General features: G+C 36.7%; 1 protein-coding gene across 1 annotated transcript; it reads left to right on the top strand.

The window, feature by feature from the left end:
• The first annotated feature begins 998 nt into the window (after window positions 1-998).
• On the top strand, window positions 999-26,671 carry CCDC47 (coiled-coil domain containing 47). Its single transcript, XM_014065771.2, has 13 exons — window positions 999-1,092; window positions 4,548-4,801; window positions 7,841-7,948; window positions 8,859-9,033; window positions 9,912-10,033; window positions 11,155-11,220; window positions 12,863-12,964; window positions 14,826-14,936; window positions 16,541-16,626; window positions 17,794-17,852; window positions 18,587-18,696; window positions 22,126-22,293; window positions 24,571-26,671. Exons 2-13 carry the CDS (start codon window positions 4,553-4,555, stop codon window positions 24,649-24,651), a joined length of 1,437 nt encoding a protein of 478 aa, XP_013921246.1. The 5' UTR covers window positions 999-1,092; window positions 4,548-4,552; the 3' UTR covers window positions 24,652-26,671.
• Window positions 26,672-27,198: the final 527 nt, after the last annotated feature.

Below are 27,198 nucleotides of genomic sequence, written 5' to 3'. Positions count from 1 at the left end.
CTAACTTGTTCTCAGGACTACCACATAGTCTAAATGATTCCCATGTGTTAATAAAGTCACTCGCTTTGGAGATATCTTACATCACATCAGCATGCACTTATACTATGGTGTTAAACATTTTTAGGCGAAGCTTCAGCTCTTAAATATATGAAGAAGCGCACATACTATTGATAAAACTTATAATTGTTTTGAATACTGGAATGTTTCAGGTCATAAAATGGAAAATCAGTGGTAGCACAATCCAAGTTTGCATGTTTAATTGCATGCAGGGTACGCTATAAATAAAACAGAGATAATTCATTTTCACTATGTTTCAGCCACTGTTTAGGGGAAGTGCTAATAGAATGAGTACTGATACCATAAGTTGAACATCAAATTATAATGCAGTTTAATTGAAAATCTTTTCTTCAAAACATCTATAGTTAGTGGTGTTTACTCTCAAGTATAAGCATCTACTAGACTGGAGCCTAACAAACATAGTTGTCCTTCAGTTGACATGAGCATTTATCCTGACAGATTATGCCAGAATGATTGTACACGGTGCCACAAAAGTTCCATTTTTTTTTAACCAAAAACATTAGGAAAGATCAATAAATACCAGTTGATGGGCTAAAATGTCATGGCACAGGAGAATTAATTTCCGTTTATAAATACAAATGGGATGGGGAGAGGTAGATATGCTAAACTTGACTTTTAGAATCCAGTATAAAAAACGTCACACACAACATTGATTTCACCCTAAGTCACTGCCCTGCGCCCGCAGAAAACACGATGCATATTTTTCCAGAACAAAGGAAATCTCGGTTTCTTTTTCGTTCTCTTCTAATCGCCTAATAAATCACCAAAACGCAAAGAAGTTCGCCAAGACCTGGAAGCAGCCAGGTATCCTTCTAAGGAACCGTCCCCTCGCTCTCTTCCAACATCCCTTCCCTTTAGGCCACTTCCCTTTTCTGGCCTTTCAAGGAGCATGCGCTGACTTACGCAAGTAACGTAACGTACGGCGAAGAACGGCAGGGCGTGTTGGGATCGTTCAACCTAGCGGAGGAGCGAGTTGGTCTTGGGGACGTTGAGAGGCTAAAACCTGAGTCTGAGGTATCGAGCAGGAGGGCTTGAGGACTAAGAGATCCGGGGAGGGGTGTGGAGGGAGCTCTCTCTTGTGAGGCTAGATAGTAAGGTAAATTATAATGTTGTTCCCCAGTTCGGGAAAGGCGTGGACATGGCCCCGTCCTGGGAGAGGAAAAACAGCCCCCAAATTGGCTGTACACGAGGGTTGCCTCTCACAGGTGTCTGTCTGGGCCTGGCGTTAGCTCACCGAAGCTAGCTTTCCCCACCTCGTTCCCTCCAGGTGACCTGGACTGCACTCTTAGCAATCCGGGCCACCCTGGAATGGCTGAAGGTGATTTATTCTGGTTGGAACAGGCTCTGTTGGGGATCTGGCTTGGCTCTACTAATCATTTCCACCGCTTTTTAGATACTCTTTTTTTGAGGGGCGGGGGGGGGATCTAGGCCAATCCTGCGAACGCCTTTCACACGTGTCTTACTAAACTGAAATAATAAAAATTGAAACTTAGAAAACTGGTGAGTAGGAAATTGTCTGTATAAAGATTTTTTTTTTTAAAAAAGGCTAGCAGATTCGTGCTTCTGTAGTGCAATAGTAATTACAATCTGCTCTACAAATGCAGGTTTTTTTTTTGTAGCCCTCAAGTGATAATGTTAGAAACACCGAGATGTCAGTGTTTCCAGTGTTTCATGAGCTTAGAAATTTAATGCTGCCCTCTTGAAATCTTAACATTGGTAATTTTGGGGTGTGTCATAGTACACCTTCCATGAATCCATTAATTATATTGAGGTTAGGCAGGTTAGGCAGCTTGATGCCTTCCCCAGCAGTTATAGACTTCAATTCCCAGTGTCCTTTGTTAACATGGACAAAGTGGTAAAGAATGGGGGGAGTTGAATTTCAGCAGCTAGAAAGTAATCTATACTATCATTAAGCCTTTAATCACAGAAAGAATTATGCAAATTGCAACCAACATGCTGTGAAGATCGAATTATTTAAATAATACATTATCTATTCAAGTCAAGCATATGCGGGTGTCAGGACTACTGGGAAACTACAGCATGTTGTTTTTTAAAATATAATATAGTGGTCCGTTACTCATAGTTAAAACAGTGGCCGTTGGATAAGTATAACATTCTTCAATAGCTTGCCAGCATGTGTAAATTATTGCGCCAATAGAATGATTTGATTCCCAGCTCAAATATCAGTTCAAAACACAACTTGGTTACAAAGGTCAATGAGTTGGACTGATTTTTTTTTTTACTTCTCCATTTTCTTTTTATTTCTTATGCTACCATTATGCTATATTGGTCAATGGTTCAAGAAATAGGTTTTATAATTTTAAGGAATAATTTTAAATCAAGGATTTGTGAGTTACTTTTTCAGTGACAAAGCTAGGACATATGCCAATTTTTAAAAGCTTAGTTTAATTGCATATCAATTGACTCTATTTTTATTTTTTTCGATTTCACATTTTTCCATATTATAATGACAAATGGCCATGTAATATAATCACACTTTGGATTGACTGAGTGAGGAGGAAAAGGTTGATACCCAGTTGTATACATACAGTCCTCAACTACAACTGGTTGTTTAAAAACCATTCGGTTACAAAACACCCATTGGGGAAAATGATTTGCTTAAAGATCATGATATTCACTTAATGGCTGTTGTAAAAAAACCAGTAGTAAATTCAAATCCAGTCAAATGGTATCTTGACTTATGACTGTAATTCGGGCTCAATTACAATTGTAAGTCAATGACTACCTGTATATCAATCATAGCACCCTTTTTTTCTGTCTCAGTGTCTAGAGATGGGCGGCGGGGGCGGGGGGAGGAGCCTGGATAGAAAGGACCAATCTGAGGTTTACCTCTAGCAAGACCAAGTGGCTTAGGGAGTCACCTAGATCTGGAAATTTTTCCTTTTTCTGAATGGTATTGTACAGACATAGGTAGGAGGACCTTGCATAAATTCATGTTGTGCCAAATGGCCCCATTACTTAATGATCATAGTCACTTATGGCCTAGTGACCTTGCAATTAGAGAATTGCAATGTACATTATATGGGGCTTTATTTGAAGACCACTCAGAACTCCCATCTAGTCCAGAATGCAGTGGTGTGGGGATACACATGAGCATGCTTGTTGCATGAACCATTGGTTGCCAGTGAGATTCCAATGCCATTCAATATTTTTTTTTGTAGTCATTTGAACAGTCCTTAATAGCACAAGATCAGGATATTTGCATGATCATTTGTATCCAATTATCTCCTCTGTTCCAACAAAACTTAAAGGGTTGGCATGTTCCAGGCCTCATCAATTAAACAGTATCATCTCATGGGATCAGGGGACATGCATTCTCAGTTGTCAGGGATTCTCTGTTACCATGCCTTCCCTATTGTACAACATTCCCCTTGAAATTTGGATGGTCCGAGCTGGCCTTGAAGAAAAGTCCTTAAAGGCACTGGCCTGGATATTATGCAAGCTAATAATGTTTTGAATGTGAATTGCATTCAGTGAGTCATTCCTTTCCTAACGATTTCCTTTGTGTTTTTTAATTTTAAAAAAGTTGATAATTGTCCGGAGTTGCATGATAAGCAAGCAGCCATGTAAACTGAAATAAATAAATTATGTTTTTAAAGTACAGGCTGAATAGGTTTGCATTATTTACATTCAATATGAGACAAGTAGTTTGGGTTTGGTATGGATATACTTATTAATATTTATTTAGTTTTTTTTTATTTAATGCTGTAGACACGTATAGTAAGCATCTCTACACCAGATATGAAGCATCTTCCTTGCCTCAGGGCATATCAAGCTAATATAATGTAGGTTCAGGAATTCCAACAGTCAGATTCAGGATAGGAACCCTTTTGTTGTTAAAGCATGAGAAATTTAAAAAGTGTGGAGTCACTGCTAATCTATTACCCTTATATTATATTAGTAGATTCTGAACTACCTTCTGCCCACTCCCTATTCAAATGTTACCTTACTATCAAAAGTTGGGCACTGATTTCTGATAAACTCCTGGAATGATGGCTTATTTTGGGGAAATAGTAATTTGCAACATTTTATTGTAAGTTCTGGTTGCTAATGATAAACAACAAATTCATTGAACATTCACTTTGCTATCAATCCAGCCCACATCCCATGGTTTTTGTGGAGAAAAAGAAAAAGTAGAGGGAGTACTAGATGCACCTGGTGGAAACTTATGATATTAATTTATTATTATTAAGTTGGGTACTTGCATTTTTGAAAGTGCTGTACAGGATGAGACACACAATTACTGAATGTGATACAGTATTCTTTTTCTAGTTTGTTTCAAACTGACCCATTTTTACACTGGAGAATTACTGAATGTGATACAGTACTCTTTTTCTACTTTGTTAAACTGACCCATTTTTTCACTGCTGTATTAAAAGAAAATATTTTGAACTTGAAAGATTTTGGATCTTTGCTATTTTTTATTTATTGAACATTTTCTTCCCCAGCAACAATGAGAAGTTGGTGGTTTTTGGTGACTACATTCTTTATCCTATGGGGTCTTTCTTTGGCTAAATTTGAGGAGTTTGATGACGATGACTTAGTGGAATATGATGATAATGATTTTGCTGAGTTTGAAGATGTGATTGAAGCCACAGAATCTCCCCAGCGGATTGTTACAGCAGAAGAGGAGGAGGAGGAAGCCACAGTAGAACTTGAAGGACAAGATGAAGGCCTTGACTTTGAGGATGCTGATGGACAGGTGATATGAGGGGAAGATCTTAACTTGTCTTTTTTGGTGCAAAGAGATAAAAATTGTAAGACTATATATTAGGAAATCCAATTATACTGTGTATTTTCTTTAGTTTGTATGTCTCTGTAGTGTATATCTTATATAAATTCTATTTTTAAAATTTAAGCCATTGTATACTATAAAGCTTGACATAGTATCAGTGTTAATTGGCCAGTTTCTTTGGCAAAATAAGTTTTTGATCTTTTTAAAAGCAAGGAAACTTGTATTGAAAAGTATCATACAATGCTGGAGTGAGATGAGACTACACAAATCTATAACTTGTAGTTTCATCTGATATATACATAATTATTGTAATTAAGGAATTCTGGAACATCAAATATCTCCAAATATCTATAAATCAGAAGTGGAGAAATGCTTGAGAAAACAAGCTGCATTTAAAAAAATATATTTTCGGTGTTCCAAGGTCTGCAAGAACAGCAGGGATGTAAGCAAAGGAATGGGATCAATTTTTGTCTCTAATGGAAATCATAAGATTTTTAAAAAGTTTAGTGTAGATACTTTAGGTTTACTAGAGATTTAAGATAACCGTTGCACAGTTTATTTAATGTAAGAAAAGAACTGTAAAAAACAGAAATCTGCTGAATTCTGAAGGCACAATCTTGAAGGTTGGAGACCATATTTAAGTTGTAGGTTGATATATCTCTTGTCGTTAAGTATCGTATAATGCCTATAATTAAAATCTGTTTAGTCTTGCATGCAATTTTGCAAGTATTTCATATTGCTGTTATAATCCTTGCCATTGGATTATAAACAATTATAAACTGCAGATTTGTATTTCCTTTTTGTATTGAAGCTGAATTTACTAGGCCAGAGCATCATATTCAAACAGCTGAGCAGATAGTGAACTATGTACAACATTCCAATGTGCAATTTATGATCTAATAACCTGTGATTATACTACTGAAATTCAGAAGCAAAATAGCTAATTTTGGCTGTACAACTTTTCACTGTTGGGACTTTTTGTTTGTTTAGTTTCAAAAATGAGGGAGGGAATATAAGAAGTTTCAGGGAGCTGAGCTGATCCTATTTTCATTCTTAATACCCTCCAGCCCTACATCTGAAATAACATTTTGTTGCCAACTTTTAGAAGCATGGTTTAGTGGTAATTAGTGATTGGAAGCACATAAGGATGGAAATGAGAGTGATTTGATATGATCCCACAGAACTGAGTTTCAGCATTCAATTACTGAGTTATTGACCATGCTTAAGTAGAAGATTGTAATTAGCAATCCAGTTTTCTTGCATGGGCATGATGGACATATGATGAGCTTCATATTCTGCTGCACTTGTAGCCTACTTTTGTGCATGCCATTCTTTGGTTAATTGAACCCATGTGATTGAATCCCAAAAATGCTTTTTCCATAAGGGAACTGGACTTTTTTTTTGGGGGGGGGGTTCTTTGCAAATGTTTTGCTTATCCAAGAAGCTTCATCAGTTCCAACTGACTGGGGGGGGGGGATGGAAGGATTTATATTCTTTGCAGTCACCTGGTCATTAGCACTCTAAGGGTCAACTGTTAGTGTTAACTCTCTGAGAGTCATTGAAGTCTCATAGGGGTATATCTGAATCCTAAGAATCATCTGAATCAGAGTGTAAATGGGTATGGAAGCTTCTTGAGACTGCTAAAAGGACTGCATTGTAAATAGATAAGTGGTGTGTCTCTCCCCCTCTGTTGAGGGGGGATGCTGTTTAATTTTAACATGTGTAACCTTTTTGATCCCTCTTTCAAACAAGTGGTTCCCCTATCCACAATGTGAAACATTAGTATTGTGGACAGAAACATTAAGTTCATGTGGGACGATATGAAAGAAAATGGCATTCCTGACTTATGCAATATACATCAAGGAGACAAAAGGCTCAACACTGAAGTATACAGAAAACCTACACACAGAGATCAGTATTTATATTTTCATTCTTACCATCAAGTGGATCACAAGCTGGGAGTAATCAGAATCTTATACCACTGGACTGAAGGTGTGTCTACCAGCAAGGAGGAACAAAAACACAACAAGGAAGCTCACTGAACATGTCGCTCTCCTAAATGGGTCTTCATCAAATCCATAAAAAGATCCAACAGGAGCTCCTTCATAACAGGCAAAGAAGAAAACAACAAATGAAGCAATGTTGCCATTCCCTATGTTGTAGTAGCACAAGTTATGTGCACACTTTAAACTCAGGAATATATTAAGGCAGAAGCTTGTCCAGCCCAAGGGCAAAACACCCACACACAAACAATGTGGTATATGCAGTACATTGCAGCAAGATATGTGCAGACCTGTACATTGGAGAAACAAAACAACCACTTTATAGATACATGGCCCAACACGGGAGAACAAATTCACCAGGACAAGATTCAGCAGTCAATCTGCATTTGAAATGGTCACTCTTTTGAACAAATTCATATTCTACACAGAAGGCCCACTGGTTTGAAAAAGGGATCAAAGAAGTCATCTAGGTTAAAATTGTATGGACTTTTCTCAACAGAGAGAGAGGGGTACAACACCAATTATCTCTTGTTTACAATTCAGTGCTTTCAGCAGTCCCAAGAAAGTTCCACACCCATTTACACTCTGATTCAGGTTACTCTGAGGAAATAGATAAACCCCCAAGTGGCCTCAATGACACTCAGACTGCTAACGCTAATGACTGATCCTCAGAGGCTAACAAATAGATGACTGCAAAGAATATAAATCGTTCCATTCCCCTACAGTCAATTAGAACTGGAGAAGTTTCTTGGGTGAGAAGTGAAACATTTTCAGAGAAAAACTCAAGAAAGTCCAGTTGCCTTTTGGAACAGTACCTCTGGGACAACATTGACCTGGATAATTGAGAATCTCCATAGATATGTGGTTGAAGCAGTCAAAGATGTATAGGTTGTTTTTAAAATAGAAGAAGCAGAAGATAGCTGCATGTTTAAAAGTCAGTCATTTACTATCTCATTTTCCTGAAACAATGGATATTTCTGTACATTTTGCCTTCTTATTGTAGGAAAGTGATACAGAAAGTGAGCCCTATGATGATGAGGAATTTGAAGGCTACGAAGAAAAACCTGATGCAACTCTTGGCAAAAATAAGGATCCTATTACTATTGTTGATGTAAGTAAACATTATGAAAAGTTCTATGTAATCTCTAAATAATGTCTCATATTAGGTTTTCTCCTGTATTATAATTAAGACTGCAATCATAAGTGCCTTGGATTAATCACTTTGAATGAAATAGGGATAGACTCTCTTTGGTATAATGTGTATATGTATGTGTACACATGCACGTGCACACACCCACTTACTCTTTCTCTCCCCCTTCCCTGCATATGTGTGCATGTAGTTTATGCTAATTTATGTTTTTCCTCTGCCCGAACTCTTCAAAAGCACCAGAACTTTTCTTGGTAGACTTTAATTAGTTGATAAATGGAGGTGACAGTGGGCTTATTCCAAAGGTAATTATAAACCCTGGTAAATACTGATATTCATAGTAGCTAAATAGCAAAATCTAGATGCTTAAAACCTTGCTGAATTATAGTAAATCATAGATATGATCCAAATAACATCGTGAAGTCAGATAAATTTAAAGAAAATAATTCTCAATTGCAGTATTTCAGCAGTAAAGAGTCCCTGGTGCTCTCTGAGCGTGGTTGTTTCCTTGCAGACACTTCATTACCCAAACTAGGTAAATTCATCTGCGCTGTTGGGTAATTTGGGTAATGAAATATCTGCAAGAAAACAACCAAGCTCAGAAAGTATCAAAGAACTTCATTTCAACTCTGAACTATAAATATTCTTATCTATTGGTATTTCAGGGGTATTCAACGGTATTTCAGAGGATTAAAATAAGTTTATGAGAAGAATAGATTGTGTTGATTTAGAATTTTTTCTCTGTGCCTGGAGTTTGAATTGCTGATTGCTAAATTAATAAAACCTGATTATAATGAAGAGCTAAGATTTGGGTTGGAAATGGGTTTCCCTCCCATAAATGAAATAGCTTTTTAACAATGTTCAAATTCATCAGGTGCCTGCACATCTTCAAAACAGTTGGGAGAGTTACTACATGGAAATTTTAATGGTGACAGGGCTTCTTGCTTATATCATGAACTATATCATTGGAAAGAATAAGAACAATCGTCTGGCCCAGGCCTGGTTCAGTAGTCATCGAGAGCTACTTGAAAGTAACTTTACACTAGTTGGTGAGTTGGTTTATGATTTATCCTTATCTTCTCCCTTTTTCCTATGAAAACAAAATTATAGACAATATCCAGGGATTCTTAGAATTAGTGCAGTTCAAGGTGGTATATGTGATAATGTAGTTTTTTCAGGATGAGGGCTTAGAAAACAAGGAACACTAATTGGAGTGTAGAATTAACCAGGCTTCAAAACTCCTTCAGAGCCTTTCTGTAGTTTGACTTGAAGTATCAAATGTATGGAATCACCATGATTCAGCATGAAAGAACTAGTTGAGAGGATACTGAGGGGAGGAACTACTGCTGCACCATAGAGAGTATTTTAACTTACTGCACCTGTGTATGGTTTGCCAATTGCACAGTGGCAGATAGGACAGCACTCTAGAATGTCAACGACATTGCCCAGAGGATCATCGGTTGCCCTCTTCCCTCTTTGAAAGAACTTTATAGCTCCCGCTGCCTTAAGAAAGTTCCAAATATTCTTACAGATCCATCTCATCTTGGGCACCCTTTTTTTGAACTATTACCACCTGGCAGACGGTACAGGATAATAAAAACTGATAGGCTGAAAAACAATTTCTATCCCAGGGCAATAACCATATTGAATTCTATGTTATAGTGCAATATTAGGGTTTCAATTTCAATTATATAGACTGTAAAGAATATATGTTTGTGTTTTTATTTTTATAGTTATAATGTATACTGAAGATGGCATTTAATTTTGTTGTACCATGTGCAGTGACATTAAACTAAACTAAACTAAAAAACAAAGGAGCAATACTTGCATAATGTGTTGCAGTAACTTGTTCTCACTGGGAATATCATCAACAGCAGCTCAGTATAAATAATAAATGCCCATTAATTGGTATATTTTTTCTTTCAAGGTGATGATGGCACAAACAAAGAAGCCATAAGTACAGGCAAACTGAACCAAGAGAATGAACATATCTATAATTTGTGGTGTTCCGGTAGAGTGTGTTGTGAAGGCATGCTTATCCAACTCAAGGTATAAGAAATTCCAAATCCAGCAGTGGGTTGTCTTGTAGTAAACCAACAAAGTTCCTGGAATGCCAATTGTTTGGAAATAGCAACAATATTACTTTACTCTGTATTAAAAAAAGAAAAACAATACAACCATTCAACAATGAATGCTTGCATTGCAAGAATGTTAAAATGTTAGAACTTTTTGAAACTTTGGAGCCAGAAGAAATTATTATTCTGACAAAAAAAAAATCATAGATGACAGACAAGGCTCTCAGAGGTCGAGATTTTGAAACGAAGGTTTTATCTTCTAGGATCTGTACTGAGAATCTTAGACTGTAGGCACAAAAAATGAGCTGGCAGATATTGCATTAGTTTTGAAGGTTCAGCAACAAAGAAATTTAATAATTAAATACCCTGCAAAGAACTTCAATAATTAAGGCTGAACTGTATGTTAGAAAAAAGAGGACACTAGTTCACTTGGCAAGAACTGATATTATATAACTAGTCATAGTTAACAACAGTATTCTGAATTTGCAGTATCTGAAATGTGTTTAGAGTACTCCTATATTAGCTGTACCACTAAAACCCATTTTGTTGATGGTAATTTTAAGGAGGATTAATATTGGGCAGAATTGCTAGGTACAGGCTGAGTGCATGTCTTCTACTCCACCAACTTTCTCATGAAGAACATGGAAGCAAGTAAATAAAACTTATATCCCCTAAAACGGGTCATTCCATCCTCTTGCTAAGAGTCTTAACAAGATAGGACTTCCTTATGTCCCATTTTCCCGTGGGAAAAGGCAGCATGATGCCAGAGTCCTAAGACAAAATCTTGTACTCTAATTTTGTTTACTTAAAGCTTCTCCTAGATATGGATGTTATGGATAGTCTGGAAGTACATCTGTGTATATCTTGTCTTGCCTGGACTGGAGAAATTGGTTTTCACTATCTGGGTCCTTAATGTATATCAGCTGCCTTGTACTGTGGGAGAAAAGCAGCATAAAATATATTAAAATAACTCCAGAATGAATCTTTTATACAGATTGATATCTTTGTGGCAGGAAAGCTTGTAATGTTCATTGGACTAGGGGGTCTCAATGGAGGGATGAGAAGTTCTCACATTTTGAACTTTTCCCTTTTCAGTTTCTTAAGAGACAAGACTTGCTGAATGTTCTTGCACGCATGATGAGGCCAGCCTGTGACCAAGTGGTATGTGTTAATTTTATAATCAAAAATAGCTCGAGTGAATTATATTCATAACAGTTGTTTGATTAACTTATTAAAAGTATAGGTCTGTAGATGTGATGCTTCTACTCTCACAGTGGGAGTCACTGCTTTCTGTTTTTTCCTAATAAAAGTTCACAAATTGTAACCCATATGGCTGCAAAAATATGTTTTCATTTTTTTTTTTACATTTTCTTTTAAATCCCAGAAGCAGCATGTGTCTTAGTAGAAATTCAGAGTCAAAGCATGTGGGTTTTATCATTGTGTCAGTTGGTACCAAAATAAGTATATTATATGCATATTTTATAATCAGATTGGGGACTAATTTTTTTCTGGGAAATGACCAGTATTGTTCTGATGGTATGCTGCAAATAAAAGTAGGCAGCAATACAGATCCCTAATAATACTACAGATAGTCCTTGTTTAACGTCCACTTGTTCAGGGATTGAAGGTATGACATCACTGAACAAAGGGTACTTATGACAAGTTCTATTTGAATAGCAGTAGACTTAGTAGACTTAGACTTATATACCGCTTCATAGGGCTATCAGCCCTCTCTAAGCGGTTTACAGAGAGTCAGCATATTGCCCCCAACAATCTGGGTCCTCATTTTACCCACCTCGGAAGGATGGAAGGCTGAGTCAACCCTGAGCCGGTGAGATTTGAACCGCTGAACTGCTGATCTAGCAGTAGCCTGCAGTGCTGCATTTAACCACTGCGCCACCTTGAAGCCATTACAATGTCCCTAAAGTCTTGTTAGAACAATTAATCAGTTAGAACAATTAATCAGTGGAACAGCTTGCCTCCAGAAGTTGTGAATGCCCCAACATTGGAAGTCTATAAGAAGATGTTGGAGAGCCATTGTCTGGAACGGTATAGGGTTTCCTGCCTAGGCAGGGGGTTGGACTAGAAGACCTCCAAGGCCCCTTCCAACTCTGCTATTGTATTGTGTTGTGTTGTATTGTATTGTATTGTATTGTATTGTATTGTATTGTATTGTATTGTATGTGATCATTTAGGCACATGGCGAATTGCTTGAGATTATGACATCACTGCATTTTCCAATCAACTTTCTCTGCTAGTTTCAAACAAGCAGATTCAATGGGGAAACTTGCAGGAGATCCCAACCACTTGATCATGGGATACTGGGATCATAGGATACTGAACACATGGCAATGACAGCATTTGGGATTGTTTGTTCTCATAAATTGATGCAGTTACATGACATCAGCCTTACTACTGTAATGTTTAATGTTGGAATTCCTGTTCCATATCCTGATGGTAAATGATCCCCACCTGTATTCTATAATACAACCTGTATTGTATGAAATGAATCAAAGTGTATCCTCCAGTTGCTAAATGCTTGAGATGAAAAACTGTGTGCCTTTTTGCCATTTTAAGAAGTTCTGCAGTTGTTATTATTTTACTGAGAAAATACTATAGTGTATTTTAGAGATTCTGAGAGTAATCTTGGAGCTCTCCTTAAGCATGACCTGATCTTGGCTAAATGGGCATTTGCTATTCAGGTCATTTTATGTTTTTACCATATGATCAAACTATTATTGTACCAATGAATCTTCCTATGCAAAATAACCCAAGTGTGCCTATTATTACATGTTTTATCCAGCAAATAAAAGTTACTATGAATGATGATGATATGGATACCTATGTTTTCGCTGTTGGGACAAGAAAAGCCTTGGTACGGCTTCAGAAGGAAATGCAGGACCTGGTATGTATTGGAGCTGTGGAAATTTGGGAGTTAAAGAAGGAAGATGAGGGTATTTTAAAACATATGTTGAGCCTTACAAATGGTCCAGGACTGTTTTAACTACATATTGTGTTAATGTATTGCCTTCTCATAATTAATTGGATGCAGTCTCTGAATTCACTCAATGTGTTTCAACATGGGGCCATTTCAAATGTACAGGGTAGTCCTTGGGTTACGATGGCAATTCCAACCGGAATTGTCGTCACTAAATGACACTGTTATAAAGTGCAATGTCATGTAACACTGCAGCTCCAAACAACTATCATTAAGTGAGGACTGTGCAGGTTGTTAAGCAAGGACTTTATATGACTGTGACTTCTGACTTCCTACCAGCTTCTATATTGACTTTCCACATTCAAAATTGTGATCATGTGACTGCACCTTACTGTAGTGTCACAATTGCAAGCCAGGCGCTTGGATCACATGTTATGGGGAAGGTGTGATGGCCAAAACTCACGAGGAGCAGTCATAATTCCTGCTCATTCAGTGCTGTTGTAATTTTAAAAAGACACTGAACAAATGGATGTAACCAAGGACTATCTGTACTTATATACCAAAGTTTGTTGCTACAGTAGCTCTATTAGCAGATTTCTCTGATTCGTGTCTTTTCTTTCTCTCATACTCTTGTATGCCATCATTCTCTAGCTTGTAACAAGTCTGATTTGCAATGTCAATCTAGTTTACTAGCTTTATAGCTAATTTGGGCAGAGAACCATTGTGCAGCTTGGGATGACATTAAAAAAATTGTTACAACTTTTGGGGACAGATCCTACGATGGAAGGGGTTTTTATCTTTTATTTATATGTACCATATTTTTCAGAGTATAAGATGCACCTAGCTTTTGGGAAGGAAAACTAGGAAAAAAATCTTTCTCTGCCTCCCAACAATTTGCCTCCTTGCAGCAAACAGCTAACAGCTTGTTTCAGTTTAGCCTGATTAGCACAAGAAAAAGAAAACCTGTCTCTGCCTCCCAGCAATTTGCCTCCTTGTAGCAAACAGCGTGTTTCAATTTCAGCACAGCCTGATTAGCACAAGCAGCTGATTTGGTTGGATCAGCCTCCCCACAATCAGCTGTTTCAAGCTGCAGGGATTGCCATAGCCTATTGCCGCCTCTGTGTGCCCTGTTTTCATCATCTGCATGTCCAGTTTTGTGTGCCACATTTTCCACCTGTTCCGGGAAGTAGGGATCAGAATGGGCAGAAAATGGGGTGAGGGTGAGAGGGAGACCAAAAACGGGGCACACGGAAGCAGCAATAGGAACTTGCAATCCCTGCACTCTGAAACAGCTGAAGGCCAGTCCAACTGACAATCAGCTGCTTGTGCTAATCAAGTTGTGCTGAAGCGGAAATTGAAACAGACTGTTTGCTGTTTGCTGCAAGGAGGCAAATTGCTGGGAGGCAGAGGCCGGCGGGTGGGCGGCACTACATTAGATGTACAAGACACACCCAAATTTTCACTCTCTCTTTTTGGGGGGGAGTGCATCTTATACTCTGAAAAATATGGTATCTTCAATTTATATGTATATTTTTTATTTTAACAAACAACATAGGAATTTAAAACTGCTATTGTAATCCTTTTTTTAAACATGAAAAATTATGCTGGAATGTGAGATCTTTTATTCCAGATTTAGAACCTCTCACAATCCCTAAATGCAGTATAATTCTTGTGTAATCAGAAGCTATTATTCTTTCAATTGAGCAGAGTCTTGTTCTAGCAGTTAAGTTCCTAAATCACTTTCAGAGTTTGGATTAGCTTGATTGGATATTTAACTGTGCAAGGAATAACAGATATACCTTATAACATGGCAATTCCTTTTTGGCAGAGTGAGTTCTGCAGTGATAAACCCAAAACGGGGGCAAAATATGGGCTCCCAGAAGCACTGGCTATCTTATCAGAAATGGGTGAGGTCACAGAAGGAATGATGGATACGAAGGTAATGTAAAATAAATAGTTAAAATATTCAAGTTGCGATAATGTTCAATTCTCATGAGAATACAAGTTTGCATTTTGCTGTGCATTGGAACATCCTTATTTGTTTTATTTATTTGTTTTAAAATGAAGTATTTTCTGTCTTGAATAGTTCTGAAAAACTAAGCATTCGGTTTTGGAAATAAGCATATGGCTGGCAGAATAATTGGTAAATGAGTATTGTATGTATTGTCATGTGGTTAAGTGTGAAGCAAAGGTTATCTGAAATCGTGCCATTCTATGAAGGTACTGATTAATTCTGGGCAAAAGTATACTTAATCCATTTGTCTCACAGTTTAGTTATAAATAATGATTAAACACAGCATTTTCACAGACCCAAAGTCTGACTAGTTCAACTTGATTCCTTTTGGTGGAATCCAATCAAACATTCCTAGACAATTTATCTAGCATGATATGAATTACATGATACCTTACTTTCTAATTTATGATGACAACTTGATTGTTGATGCTGTGTTTTTTACTGTTGATGAGTCATACTTCGCCATATCTCATTCATAAACAAAAGCCATGGCATTGTTTTGTTAATGGCTTATGGAATCCATTGCTGTTTAAAACCAATATGTTTAGGTAATTGAACCAATTCAAGAATAATAGGTCTGACTGTCAAAGGAAATGAGAGCTAAATAAAATCTCCAATTCCAGAGATAGTTTACTGCTGATACTATCATGAGAGACCGTGGATGAATTGTTAGAACTTTCCCCTAATTCAGCAGGACTAATGTTGGAAATATTATCAAATTATAGGTAATCCTTGATTTATGCATCTTTCCTTTGAAGTTATGATGCTGCTGAATGAATGGTGATTATAAGCAGTCCTTGGAATTCTGGCTATCCTAGCACCCTTGTGGTCAAATGATCACAATTTGGGCACTTGATAGCAGGTTCACATTTAACAACAGGTTGTAGCACCCTGTGAACACCATTTGCAAGCTTTGTTACCAGTTTCCTCAGAAAGTTAATGGGTTAAGGTGGCAAGGAAAGTGGCAAAATGCTGGGATTAGTCTCTTCCCTCTGTGCAATCCCTTTGCACTTTCTACAAGCCTCCCTGTGCATCCCTCACACACCCTTCATGAACGTACCACATCTTCCTTGCATCCTGGTGTACCCACTTGCACCCTATTCCACCCAGCAGCAGCCATTTTCCTGCTACTGACTTCCTTGCAAGCTATCTGGGACTTGTAACTTTTCTGCTGGCTTCCCAACTGACCTAGCTATGTGAAGCTGGCAGGAAGTTTTGTTGCCTAACAACTGGGATTCAGTTAATGACAGCAAGTCGGGACTGCAAAGGTTGCCATATTTAAGGTATGTAAAGTTGCATTTTATGACAGGATCACTTATGACTGAAACTTAGCTCCCAACTGCCTTCATAAGTTGACATTTTGCATACATACAGAAGACAGGGAAATAGTTGCTAACCTTTCCCAATTTTGTGTGTGTGTGCGTGTGCGTGTGTTTGTGTGTATACATATACACATACACATACACATACACATATACATATAAATATGCTTCTATTTTTAATATTTTAAATCTCTTTTATTTTGGTAGATGATCCATTTCCTCACACATTATGCTGATAAGATTGAGTCAATTCATTTTTCAGACCAATTTTCCGGTCCAAAACTTATGCAAGAGTGAGTATGGCACAAAATATACTTTTGTATTTCCAAATGAATATTGCACTAAAATTTGCAAAAGGGAAATTAGAGGAGAAATTTATCTTAAGAACCATAGTCTGACACCTATTGTATTGTATATTTCTGATAACAATACTCATGAATTGGGGATGACTATCCTTTCAGCAATAGAGCATGTTTTCCAGTATGTTGAATAAAGTATTAGATATGTTTGAACAAGGGCATTAAATAAAAAAGCTCAATGTAATACAACTATCCCAACTATTAATACCTATTCTAGCTGTTGGGAAGATGAGCATTTGCAATGCATTGTCTCCCAATAATTGTCCAGATGCCATTATAGGGTAGATAATGCTGTATGTTTACAGCACAGGTGTCAAACTTGCAGCGTCACATTGCTTTCATATGATGTTTTGCGATGTTTTTTTCCTTCACAGAGCTTGGATAGGTGTGACCTGCATGTGATGCACCCAGCCCGCTGGCTGCCACTTTGACACCCCTGGTTCATAGCATTTAACTACCATAAATGTTTACTATATTTAATTGTGGCAAGGTGCAGGCAAGGATCTGTAACAGCTTATTTCCTGCGCAATAGATAGGATAAATCACTACAACAGATAAACTGCTGCTGATGAAGGAGATGCTGCATTCCTTTATGTTGTTCTTTTTGCAAGGGAGGGGTCTCTAAAGTGGTATCTCCTGGATGACTTAATCTTTCAAGATAATGACCAAAGAAGCTGTTGCCAGATTTCTCTTCCTGTGTTTCCAATGGACTTTATGATGGGAAGTTCTCCCAAGACTCATAAGCATTTTTGTTAGGTCCTAATTAGGTCCTAAAGGAGGCTGAAAGACAATAACAAAACAGCATAAATAATGTCTTCTAAAATATTATTTTACTGACCTTTTATTAAAATATATTAGTTACAAGTGATGCTACCAGACTCCTGGCTTTTTGTTGCCATAGATTAAGGATTCTCCTTCTTGCAAGAAATTTTACAATTTATAATATTGTAAGATAACCTTTGCTGTCAGGCTTGTGCAACTTCACCCAATATGTCTTCACCTACTATGGAGTAACTTTCTACCAGTAGATATTGCTGTTGCCATTTTTTTGTAGTCATTTTTAAAATCCTTTTATCAGTGCTTCTTTTTGTTCTCACCCAGGGAAGGCCAGCCTTTGAAACTGCCTGAAACTAAAAAGACACTGCTATTTACTTTTAATGGTAAGAATAGGCTCCTGTTTTGAATAGCTTTCCTTAGGAAACATAGAATATTACCCCTGAGAGCGTATTTCAAAATCAGAATATAACGTATAATCTGTCCTGATTAACAGGTCTATTTCTAACATTTGTTTGGCTCCAATTAAAATTTGGCATAAGGATGGGATTAAAATGTAGTTAAAGAAAGGAAAGATAGAGGGTTTATGGGAATCTTAGCAGAGGCATGGGTACTGTTGACTATTTAAAAATACCATGTTGCCTTGGTTGCCTAAAATTTAATATTAAGTAGAATAAATATCTCTTAATTGCTATAATTGTGAATTGCACTGTATAGGGATTTCTACCATGTCAGCATCTCAATGAAACTAACAGGAATGTTACAGATAAATGCAGATTAGAATGATGAAGTGACTTTATTAAAAACTTAAAAATTTGTCTTCCTAGAGTTGTCCATCATATCTATCCTACATAGTTTCAGAGTCTTTTGTTTTGCTCTTGCCTAGTTCTTAAAGTGAAGCTTATCTGTGTATGATGCAATGAGTTTTGTTTTTCAGCCAGCTTGTCAAAAAGTCTGATGATGATTCAGAACTGATAGCAAGTGACCAACCCAAGACCATCCCCTAAGGAATGACTAAATCTGGTCTTCCCAGTCCACTACATCATAGTGACTCTTTGTATACACCTATACATTTTAGTTCATAAGTAAGACTAAACACAAATGTCCTTCTTATTTATAGTACCAGGTTCAGGCAATACTTCTCCCAAAGACATGGAAGCTCTGCTGCCTCTGATGAACATGGTTATTTATTCTATTGATAAAGCAAAAAAGTTCCGTCTGAACAGAGAAGTAAGTTTTATGTTAACCCAGTCTACCATTATGCTAATTGTATATGCATGACTCATATAATGAAAATGTTTAAAACTCCATGCAATCCATGTCCCAGATATGTTTGGATTCCTTTCTGCTCTACCACCATTTCATTCAAAACAGCTGAACTGACCCAGCATCGATGTCCAGGGGACTATTGGATGCATTCAGAAATGTTACAAAGGGAATAGGAAATTGAGAGTCTTCTCCTCATTTTGGTCTTTAGCAGTGGGCACTCAAAACATGCCTTTTTTACTCTAGGACAGTGATGGCGAACCTTTTTTGGCTCACGTGCCAAAAGCGAGGGGAGCGCAGGGAGGTCGTGCATGGGTGTGCCACACCCATAATGCTATGCGCACGACCCCAGTGGCCATGCATCCACGACCAGCACTCCCCCCGATTTTGGCGTGCTTTTTCCACCCCCCCCCCGACTCCTATAAAGAGGCCTCCCCCTCTGGAGGTCCTGCAGCGGCTTCAGGAGTTTTCCAGAGCGTGAAAAACTGGCCCCACGGACAAACCGGAAGCTCAGGAATGGACTTCCAGTTCGCTCATAGGACTGGTTTTAGCCCTCTGGAGCCTTCAGAGGCCTCCAGGAGGCTTCCCTGAAGGCTCTGGAGGGCAAAAAACGACTCTAGGAGCAAACTGGAACTCCATTCCCGAGCTTCCGGTTTGCCCATAAGGCCGGTTTATGGCACTCCTGAGGCTTCAAGGAAACCTCCAGAGGACAAAAAATGGCCTCAAAAGAAGGGGCCTGCTGGCCAGCTGACAGGGTTTGTCAGGGCATGTGACAGCCTCACATGCCCTGACAAATGGCTCTACATGCCACCTGCGGCACGTGTACCACAGGTTCGCCATCATGGGTCTAGGCATAAGTTAATGTCTCTTGTAAAGTGGAGTAACTGCTGATATTTCATCTTCCATGAATTTGTCCAGTTTCCTTTAAAACCATTTGAATTGGTGGCTGTCATCACCTATTATGCCAGAAAATGCCCTAGTTAAATAGGGATTCTCTAAATAATTGGTGTCACTTTCACTGCATTAATGTTAAAGAATGTCCTGAGTTACAACAGTGTGAGAGGAAAATGTGTCTGTATTATACACTTCTATTTTTATTTCCCCTTACTTATCTTTACCCCCTAATGAAGAGTCCTAAATGGACTCTTCATTAGGGGGTAATAGTTCTTCTTTGTGAAGCAGTTGCCTTTCTTCTAATCATTTGATTTGATTTGACTTGATTTTATATGCCACCCATCTTACTGTTGAAGTAATTTTGTTTTCAGTTCTGTTTCTTTTCATCTCTATAAAATCTTTTTTTTCTGGTGTCATGATCCAAACTATTTAGTTTTGTAGATATATCTTCAACACAGATTAATGGCATTAATATGTTAGCTATCTTTGTTTTATTTTGCATCCTGTTTTCAATGATTCTAATCTGGATTTTTTTTTTTTACATTTTTTACATTTATATTGACCTTTTCACAATGATTCTAAGGTTTTTTTTAGTCTGCCAAACACAGCTAATCAACTTATTTCTGAAGCTTGGGTTTTTTCTCATATACTTCATTTACACTTCCTATCTAGAACTTTGAAGAAATGCTTTAGCAATCTTTGCAATCATGATTTTATTTTATGGCTGAACAGTTTATTGCTATCATTAAACAACATCACATTGCTATACCCTCACTCCAATTCGTTTATAAACAAATTACTAAATCCTACTATGAATGTTTTTCAATTTCAAAATTATATTTTAATTCCTATTCTTTGTCTTGTTTCTTAGTTATTTTGCAATCCATAAATGTACAGTGTGTGTTCTCTTATCTTATGGCTGCTGTGTTTGTTTGGGAGTCATTGACAATGGGATATATGTATATAAGTCCAAATTACAGTGTTTTCTGGAACTTTCTCCATAGAGAAGAGAAGTTATTATTTATATTAATTTCAAAAAATAGTCTTGTGGAACCTTAAAGACAGACATATTTAACACAAGTTTTCATGAATTCTAGGCCTTTGTATCAAATGCATAAAGCATCATGAGAGATTGGATATAAGTGTGTGCATATTGGTGGGAAAATGGTACAGATAGTTGATGAGTATGTGGATCTTAGAATCAGGTAATCAGGTAGGTATGGAAACCAAAAGACTAGTTCTTTAGACCAGCTTTCTACAGCGTAGAGTTTAAATTTATTAGCGTTGCAAGTCTTTACATTTCTAGTATGGAACACTCCAGATATGTTTAGGCTATCACTTGTTATTCAACATTCACAAGTTTGATTGAGAAAAGCTGGGGAACGACTATTGAAATTAAACAAGTAGTTAGATTTTGCTTGGAAAATATTGGGAAAGACATCATCATCATTAACATTGTAAGTAGTCCTTGACTTACTACCATTTGTTGACTCCTTGTACTTATGTTGTAGCATCCCCACAATCATCATCAGAATTCAAGCACTTGGCAACTGGCATGTATTTATGTCAGTTGCAATGACCTGGTCATGAGGTCACCATTTGTGACCCTTCCAGCCAGCTTCCAACAAGCAAAACTATGGAGGAAACCACTTCACTTAACAATCATGGGATTCACCTAACAACTGCAGTGATTCACTTAACTATGAGAAAAAAAGTTGCAAAATCAACATGATTCACTTAACAGCAAACTCTCTTATAATGGAAAGCCTGGTCCAAATTGTGGTTGTACCTTAAGGACTACCTGTACAACAGAGGAATGCAATGGGATTTTGCTCCATTTTTCCACAATATGAATGGTTGAGAACTTCTTTCTTTTTATGGTAAAAATCAGCCATATCTTGGATTGGGTGCAAGATCTAAGACTGCCAGGAAGGGTTTGGAGCTTAAACATGAGCTGCCCTTCCTTCTGCATAGAGTCCCTTCTGTCTTGGGACTCCAGAACAAGCTGTCAGCAAATGATAAGATAAAAAGACTTGATAAAAAGTCAAAGTTGTCTCACAAACATTTTATTAGCCCAATCTGTTATAGGAGCCTTAAGCAAATTCGGGTTCAGATTTTAATAAACTAAGTTCTTAAGACTTTATCTTTGCAAATAGTTTGTTACGATATTGCTTGATGTATTATGTCAACTATTGGCAACTTTTGTTCATGACTCCACTAGATGGCACTAATTCACTTCAAAACTAAAAAAAAATGGAATATGTTATAATAATAATTGAAACCTTGCAAAATAACTAAGAGTTATGAGTTTTATGTTATTGCATGAAAAATCAAAATAGTTGGGACATTAATAAATAATGTTTTGGGTTTTTGATGCCCATACTATTAAGGGGAATCTCACAATATTTCCTACCAACTGAAAAAAGTTGCTGATTACTGTACTATGTGTTTATGTATATTGGCTAAATTGTTTGCATTTCTTCTTGCTTTGGGACAAAGGGAAAACAGAAAGCAGATAAAAATAGAGCACGTGTGGAAGAGAATTTCCTGAAATTGACTCATGTTCAAAGACAAGAGGCTGCCCAGTCCCGCCGGGAAGAGAAAAAACGAGCAGAGAAGGAGAGAATCATGAATGAGGAAGATCCAGAAAAGCAGCGACGTCTAGAGGTATTTTGTTCAATAAGCTTACTATATTAGAAGAAGCATGCTCAGCCTTTAGGAGCCATTCTAAATTAGGGAAGTTACTATTGAGTTTATTATTGATTAATTGATTAGCCTTTAGGCCATATCAATGTACAAAGTCAAAATAAAATCCTCTACAATTTAAAATAAGAGTAGGGTAAAATACAATAGTTATAGGATAAAATACAATAATTTAATACATAAATATGTAAAATAAAATAAAATGACATAAAATTATATTTTTGTATCACCCCTGCAATCTGCCCCAATCAGGCTCACATGCCGATCTCAGTTGGATCATTTTAGTCAGAAATTTGCTGTATTAAATGTCATTTTCAAAGTCTGGCCATACATGAGGTATGTTGTTTTAATAGCTCCCACTGGGCCATGCGTTCAAAATGTGGATCAAGAGACTTAACTCTCATCCCCTTATACAAACAGCAATCATATAATATATCAGTCAGATCTTCTACCTCTTCAGCTCTACAAATACATGTACGTTCATTATATCTCCCAAATCTAATCATTGCATCAAGTTGTTCAGGGGAAGTTACTAAAATCATTACCACAAAATGGGGCTAGCAACACAACATGGGGCTAGCAACTTGCATGTGAAATTCTGTTCTGAGTATCAAACTATAAATCTGCTCCTTCCAAGTATCTTATTTACACCATAACATTATATCACCATCCCTGACAACTATCAGCAAAACATGCATAAGCAAAAACAATGTAACTATATCTGCACTTACATGCTACAAACAATATGCTACAGAAATATATATAATCCCTTATTGCTATAGAAATAGGTGTAATCCCTCTGCAGAAAAACATTCCAGTGTCACCCGCTTACATGCTATTTTTCCAGAATGTTGAAGATTCCGGTGGTTAATATTATAAACAAATAAACTTTCTGGTCTGGGAGGAAAAATGTCCATTCTATAATTTGGTCTACCCATGTTAAATGAGATCCAAAGCCTGCACTATTTGAAGTGCTTTACAGGTAGTCCCCAACTTTGGGACCAGAGTTTGTTGCTAAGCAAGGCAATTGTTAAATGACAATATTATTGTGTGGCCAATATTATTATCTTTTTTGCCACAGTTGTTAAATGAACCACTGTAGTTGTTAAATGGGCAGTCATTAAGTGAATCTGGCTTTACTTTTTGGAAACTGGCTGGGAAGCAAACGGTGATCATATGACCTGGGTCATATTTAGTTCTACACCAAGTGTCATAAATACATGCCGGTTGCCAAGTGCCTAAACATGACAGTCATAAGTTGGAGGACCAGTTGTGAATCACTCTTTTCAGTGCTGTTGTAACTTTGAACAGTCACTAAATGAATGGTTATAAGTCAAGAAGTAGCTCTAATATGTTTAAAGGAGATAACAAGACTTCTAACTTTCACATGATTTTCTAAGAAGAATATGTTATCTTAATCAAAGTTGTTTTGGGCAACTTCTTTGTAAAAGCCTGTAGTAGCTGAATATTAAGTCTTCCTGGAATGAGTAGCAACAGACATTATTACCTCATCTTTGGAGAGGGAGAAAGGCAGTTTCATGGTTTGTTTGGTGGACACTACAGTAATTCCTTTTCGGGCTTAAAGATGGTGAATGTTTTGCTTGTATTTTTGTTGTAAGATGCATGGCTTGTGATCCAGTTTTATATGCATAAATTATCTAGCTAGGTTCATATGTTAACTAAGCTACAGTTTTAAATAAGCTGTAATCATCTTGTTCACTAACAGAGTTAAATGACAAATCATGGCTCAGAAAACATTGTGTTTGACTTACATTGTCACATTAAGCCAAACCCCATCAAATCCCATTATTATTAGTTCTCTGTAAGACCAGCATCTCTGTGTAGCAGAATTTTATTAGTAGCAGCAAAGCCCTGTTTTATAGCTTTCAATCGTTTTATAGCTTTCAATCAAGCAGGGGGGGTCTAAGGGACAGTTTTCTCCTACCAAGGCCAGAGGAAATGGTATCTAATTCAGTGCTTGAATACTTCTGTATTTACAAGAAGAGATCCATTTGGAAGCAGCTCCATTTTTCATTGCATTGAAAGCATTAGTTGGAGAGATATTTTGATCACCCACCTAGTTCCAATGTAGTAGCTGCAGATTTTTACATGGAAGACTAATTAATATTTATCTCATAACAGTAAACAAATCTGCTACATTTCCTTGGTGTCTTTGACTTTGCTCTGCAATCAAACAAATAATCCAATAATCACATAAAACTAATAATTTATTTCCTATAGGAGGCTGCCTTGCGTCGTGAACAGAAAAAACTTGAAAAGAAGCAAATGAAAATGAAACAGATCAAGGTGAAAGCTATGTGAAAAACTTACTAGGGAGAAATATCTTTTTGGTGCCAACCATAGAATTGCAATTTGCTGCCTACAATGAGCTGATTATATTCCTGACCTTAATCATTGGCCACTTAAGAACCATTTTTGATGATAACTTTTGTCACTCATGGGTTTATGAATGAAAGTTTTCTCCCTCCATGTATATTTGGCAAAGTTGTTCTTAACTCCATTAATAACAGTTTTAACACAACTTTTAAAAATGTGTTTATGTACTGAATTGCTTCAACCAATGACCCCCAAAACAACAAAATTATACTTAGTTACCAATAAAATAAATATATTTTAATCCACATTTGGATTGCAATTCTGAACCTAGTTCAATCTCTTTAATGACTAGGACTGCTAATAATGAATATTTTAATGGTGCAGCCCATTTTGATTTTATATAACATGCAGATGTGTATATAGAGAACTTTGCAGTTGTCTTCCATATTGTTAAGGTTTTTTTTCCTACTTGGTTTGGATGGGGTTCTAGAAATTTGCAACATTCTTTCAGATGCTTTGGTTCAGATGCATGATGTATATGTATGTGTGTACACACAGTTAAACACACATACATAAAATCTATGCACATAGTACTCTCACACACAAATGTATGCACACAGGTACACAAATACACACAGAAATTCTTAGAATATACCAACAATGCATAAGCACTTTGATTATATTTAGAGAAGTGGGCAAAATGGAGAGAAAAACTAATAACCAATATTTCATATTAAGTTTTTTAAAAATTCTTTCACAGTTGGTGCAACTAGCACTATTGGCATCTAATATAATTACACATCAAATATATGTGAATTTCATGCTTCTTTGTAATGGTAAAGTGCTAAACCAGTATTACTTACAGTTTTACAAGCGATTATACTGAGAATTCTAGAAAAACTGCTGTGTTTTGAGCACAGTATGTAGAAATAAATCTACAAGATAGTAATTTCAGTGGTAAATGTGCATGCAGATAAGCATCTCGTTTATATCTGCTATCAATATGTGAGCAACTGGGGAATGGTGTTTATTTGCCTTGGGGTTGATTATTATTAATAATATAATTAATTAAAAACAATGTAAAAGCTACCTATTAAGTTGACCTGACACTGAATTTGGGGCACATCAGTGTGTTCTTCTGAAAATTCCTGCATGGCAAATGAAGATCTTTGTGGGATCACTCACATGATTCCTCATGCATTACCTAGTTGCTGAAAATCATTTGTTATCTTCCAAATAGCTGACTTCTTTGGACCCATTTTCTCTATATAGGTTTATTGTATTTTCTATTTCTACATATAAATCATGCTTGCTGATTTGGAACAGGGTGTATTCACTAATTTCCCCCCTCCTTTTTAGACAGATGCCTAGATGTTTTAGCAGCTTTCTTTATATTTTAATGTGCTTTTCTGATGATATCATATTCTTCCAGTATTTCTCTGTGTCTCTGTAGCTGCTAGCTATGTAAAGTTGACAAGGAACCAGGGTCTAAATAACTGTACAATTCACTTCCCCCTACCCCCAGGTAGAAGCCTCTTAGAGGATTATATCTCTTAAACATCATTTACAAACCATTGTATATGCTGAGAAAATTAGAATCTGGAGCTTCTCCCACTTCACAGTCTTATGGAATTGCTGCATTTTATAAATGCTCAAGATGGCATTTGACCGTTTCTGTATAATGGATTCTTTTTGCAGTGAATTTACTGAAAAGAAACTTGCGGGTTAAGCTTTGTGTATTTTCTTGATTATGCTTTTATCACTGATGCAATAACATTAAGCTGCTCTTTAAAACAGCATGTGCAAAAAGCCACTTGTCAGAGCATGAACATGCATAGATTTCTTTTGAATGCAATCTACAACCCAAAAGATATTTTAATTTGTGATTTTATATAACTATCATTTATGATATTTTACATCAAAAATGGCAATCCTATGTGGGATATATTTTAAACTATTTTGTCAATAGATATTATACCAATTGAATAAAGTTTTGTTTCACAGAGGTCCTTTTGTAATGGAAATATTTAAAAGCTTGTTATGTAGTTTAAGTAATGTTAGTAGGGCGGGGGAGAAAATATTACTAAGCTCTCAAAAGGGAAGTTTCAAGTCTGGCAAACTTTGCAAGGCAGACATTTATAAAACTATGCAAGTTAGAAAAGACAACAAAACTAATACTCGTGTTTTTCTCCATAGTTTTATTATAGGGTCTTTCTTTTGGTTCATTCCTTCATTTATTAATTAATCTTCCTCTGCAAAGAAAAACCTTATGCATGTAGAAAAAAATATCAGTGCCAAACAGAAATGAAGCAGGGACTTTTGTCTCTTCTCATAAGTTAGTCTGCAAATTACCAGAGGTGTTTGGTATTGAACATTTGTGTGTTTTCACATCTCTGCCTAAAAGTACAACTTCTTCTGAAGAATTTGCCATTTTAAAGAAAGTGATGAAAGCAAGACAATATGGAAAGATTGGAATATTGGTTAGCCAATGCAGTACCTTTATCAATGACCTCTTAGATTAATTAGTACTTC

Source organism: Thamnophis sirtalis, unplaced genomic scaffold (genome assembly GCF_051295495.1).
Source record: "Thamnophis sirtalis isolate CommonGarterSnake01/CBP01778 unplaced genomic scaffold, rThaSir2_p1.2 scaffold_4, whole genome shotgun sequence".
Classification (NCBI taxonomy): Eukaryota; Metazoa; Chordata; class Lepidosauria; order Squamata; family Natricidae; genus Thamnophis; species Thamnophis sirtalis.
The sequence above is the reverse complement of the archived record's forward strand: the minus strand, read 5'-3'. Positions and strand labels throughout refer to the sequence as shown.

Bases quoted from the DNA above. Each gene is read 5' to 3' on its own strand.
- CCDC47 (XM_014065771.2), top strand. From the start codon at position 4,553: ATGAGAAGTTGGTGGTTTTTGGTGACTACATTCTTTATCCTATGGGGT. The intron at 7,949-8,858 runs GTAAGTAAACAT...CAAATTCATCAG, and splicing joins ATCCTATTACTATTGTTGAT to GTGCCTGCACATCTTCAAAA. The intron at 12,965-14,825 runs GTATGTATTGGA...CCTTTTTGGCAG, and splicing joins AGAAGGAAATGCAGGACCTG to AGTGAGTTCTGCAGTGATAA.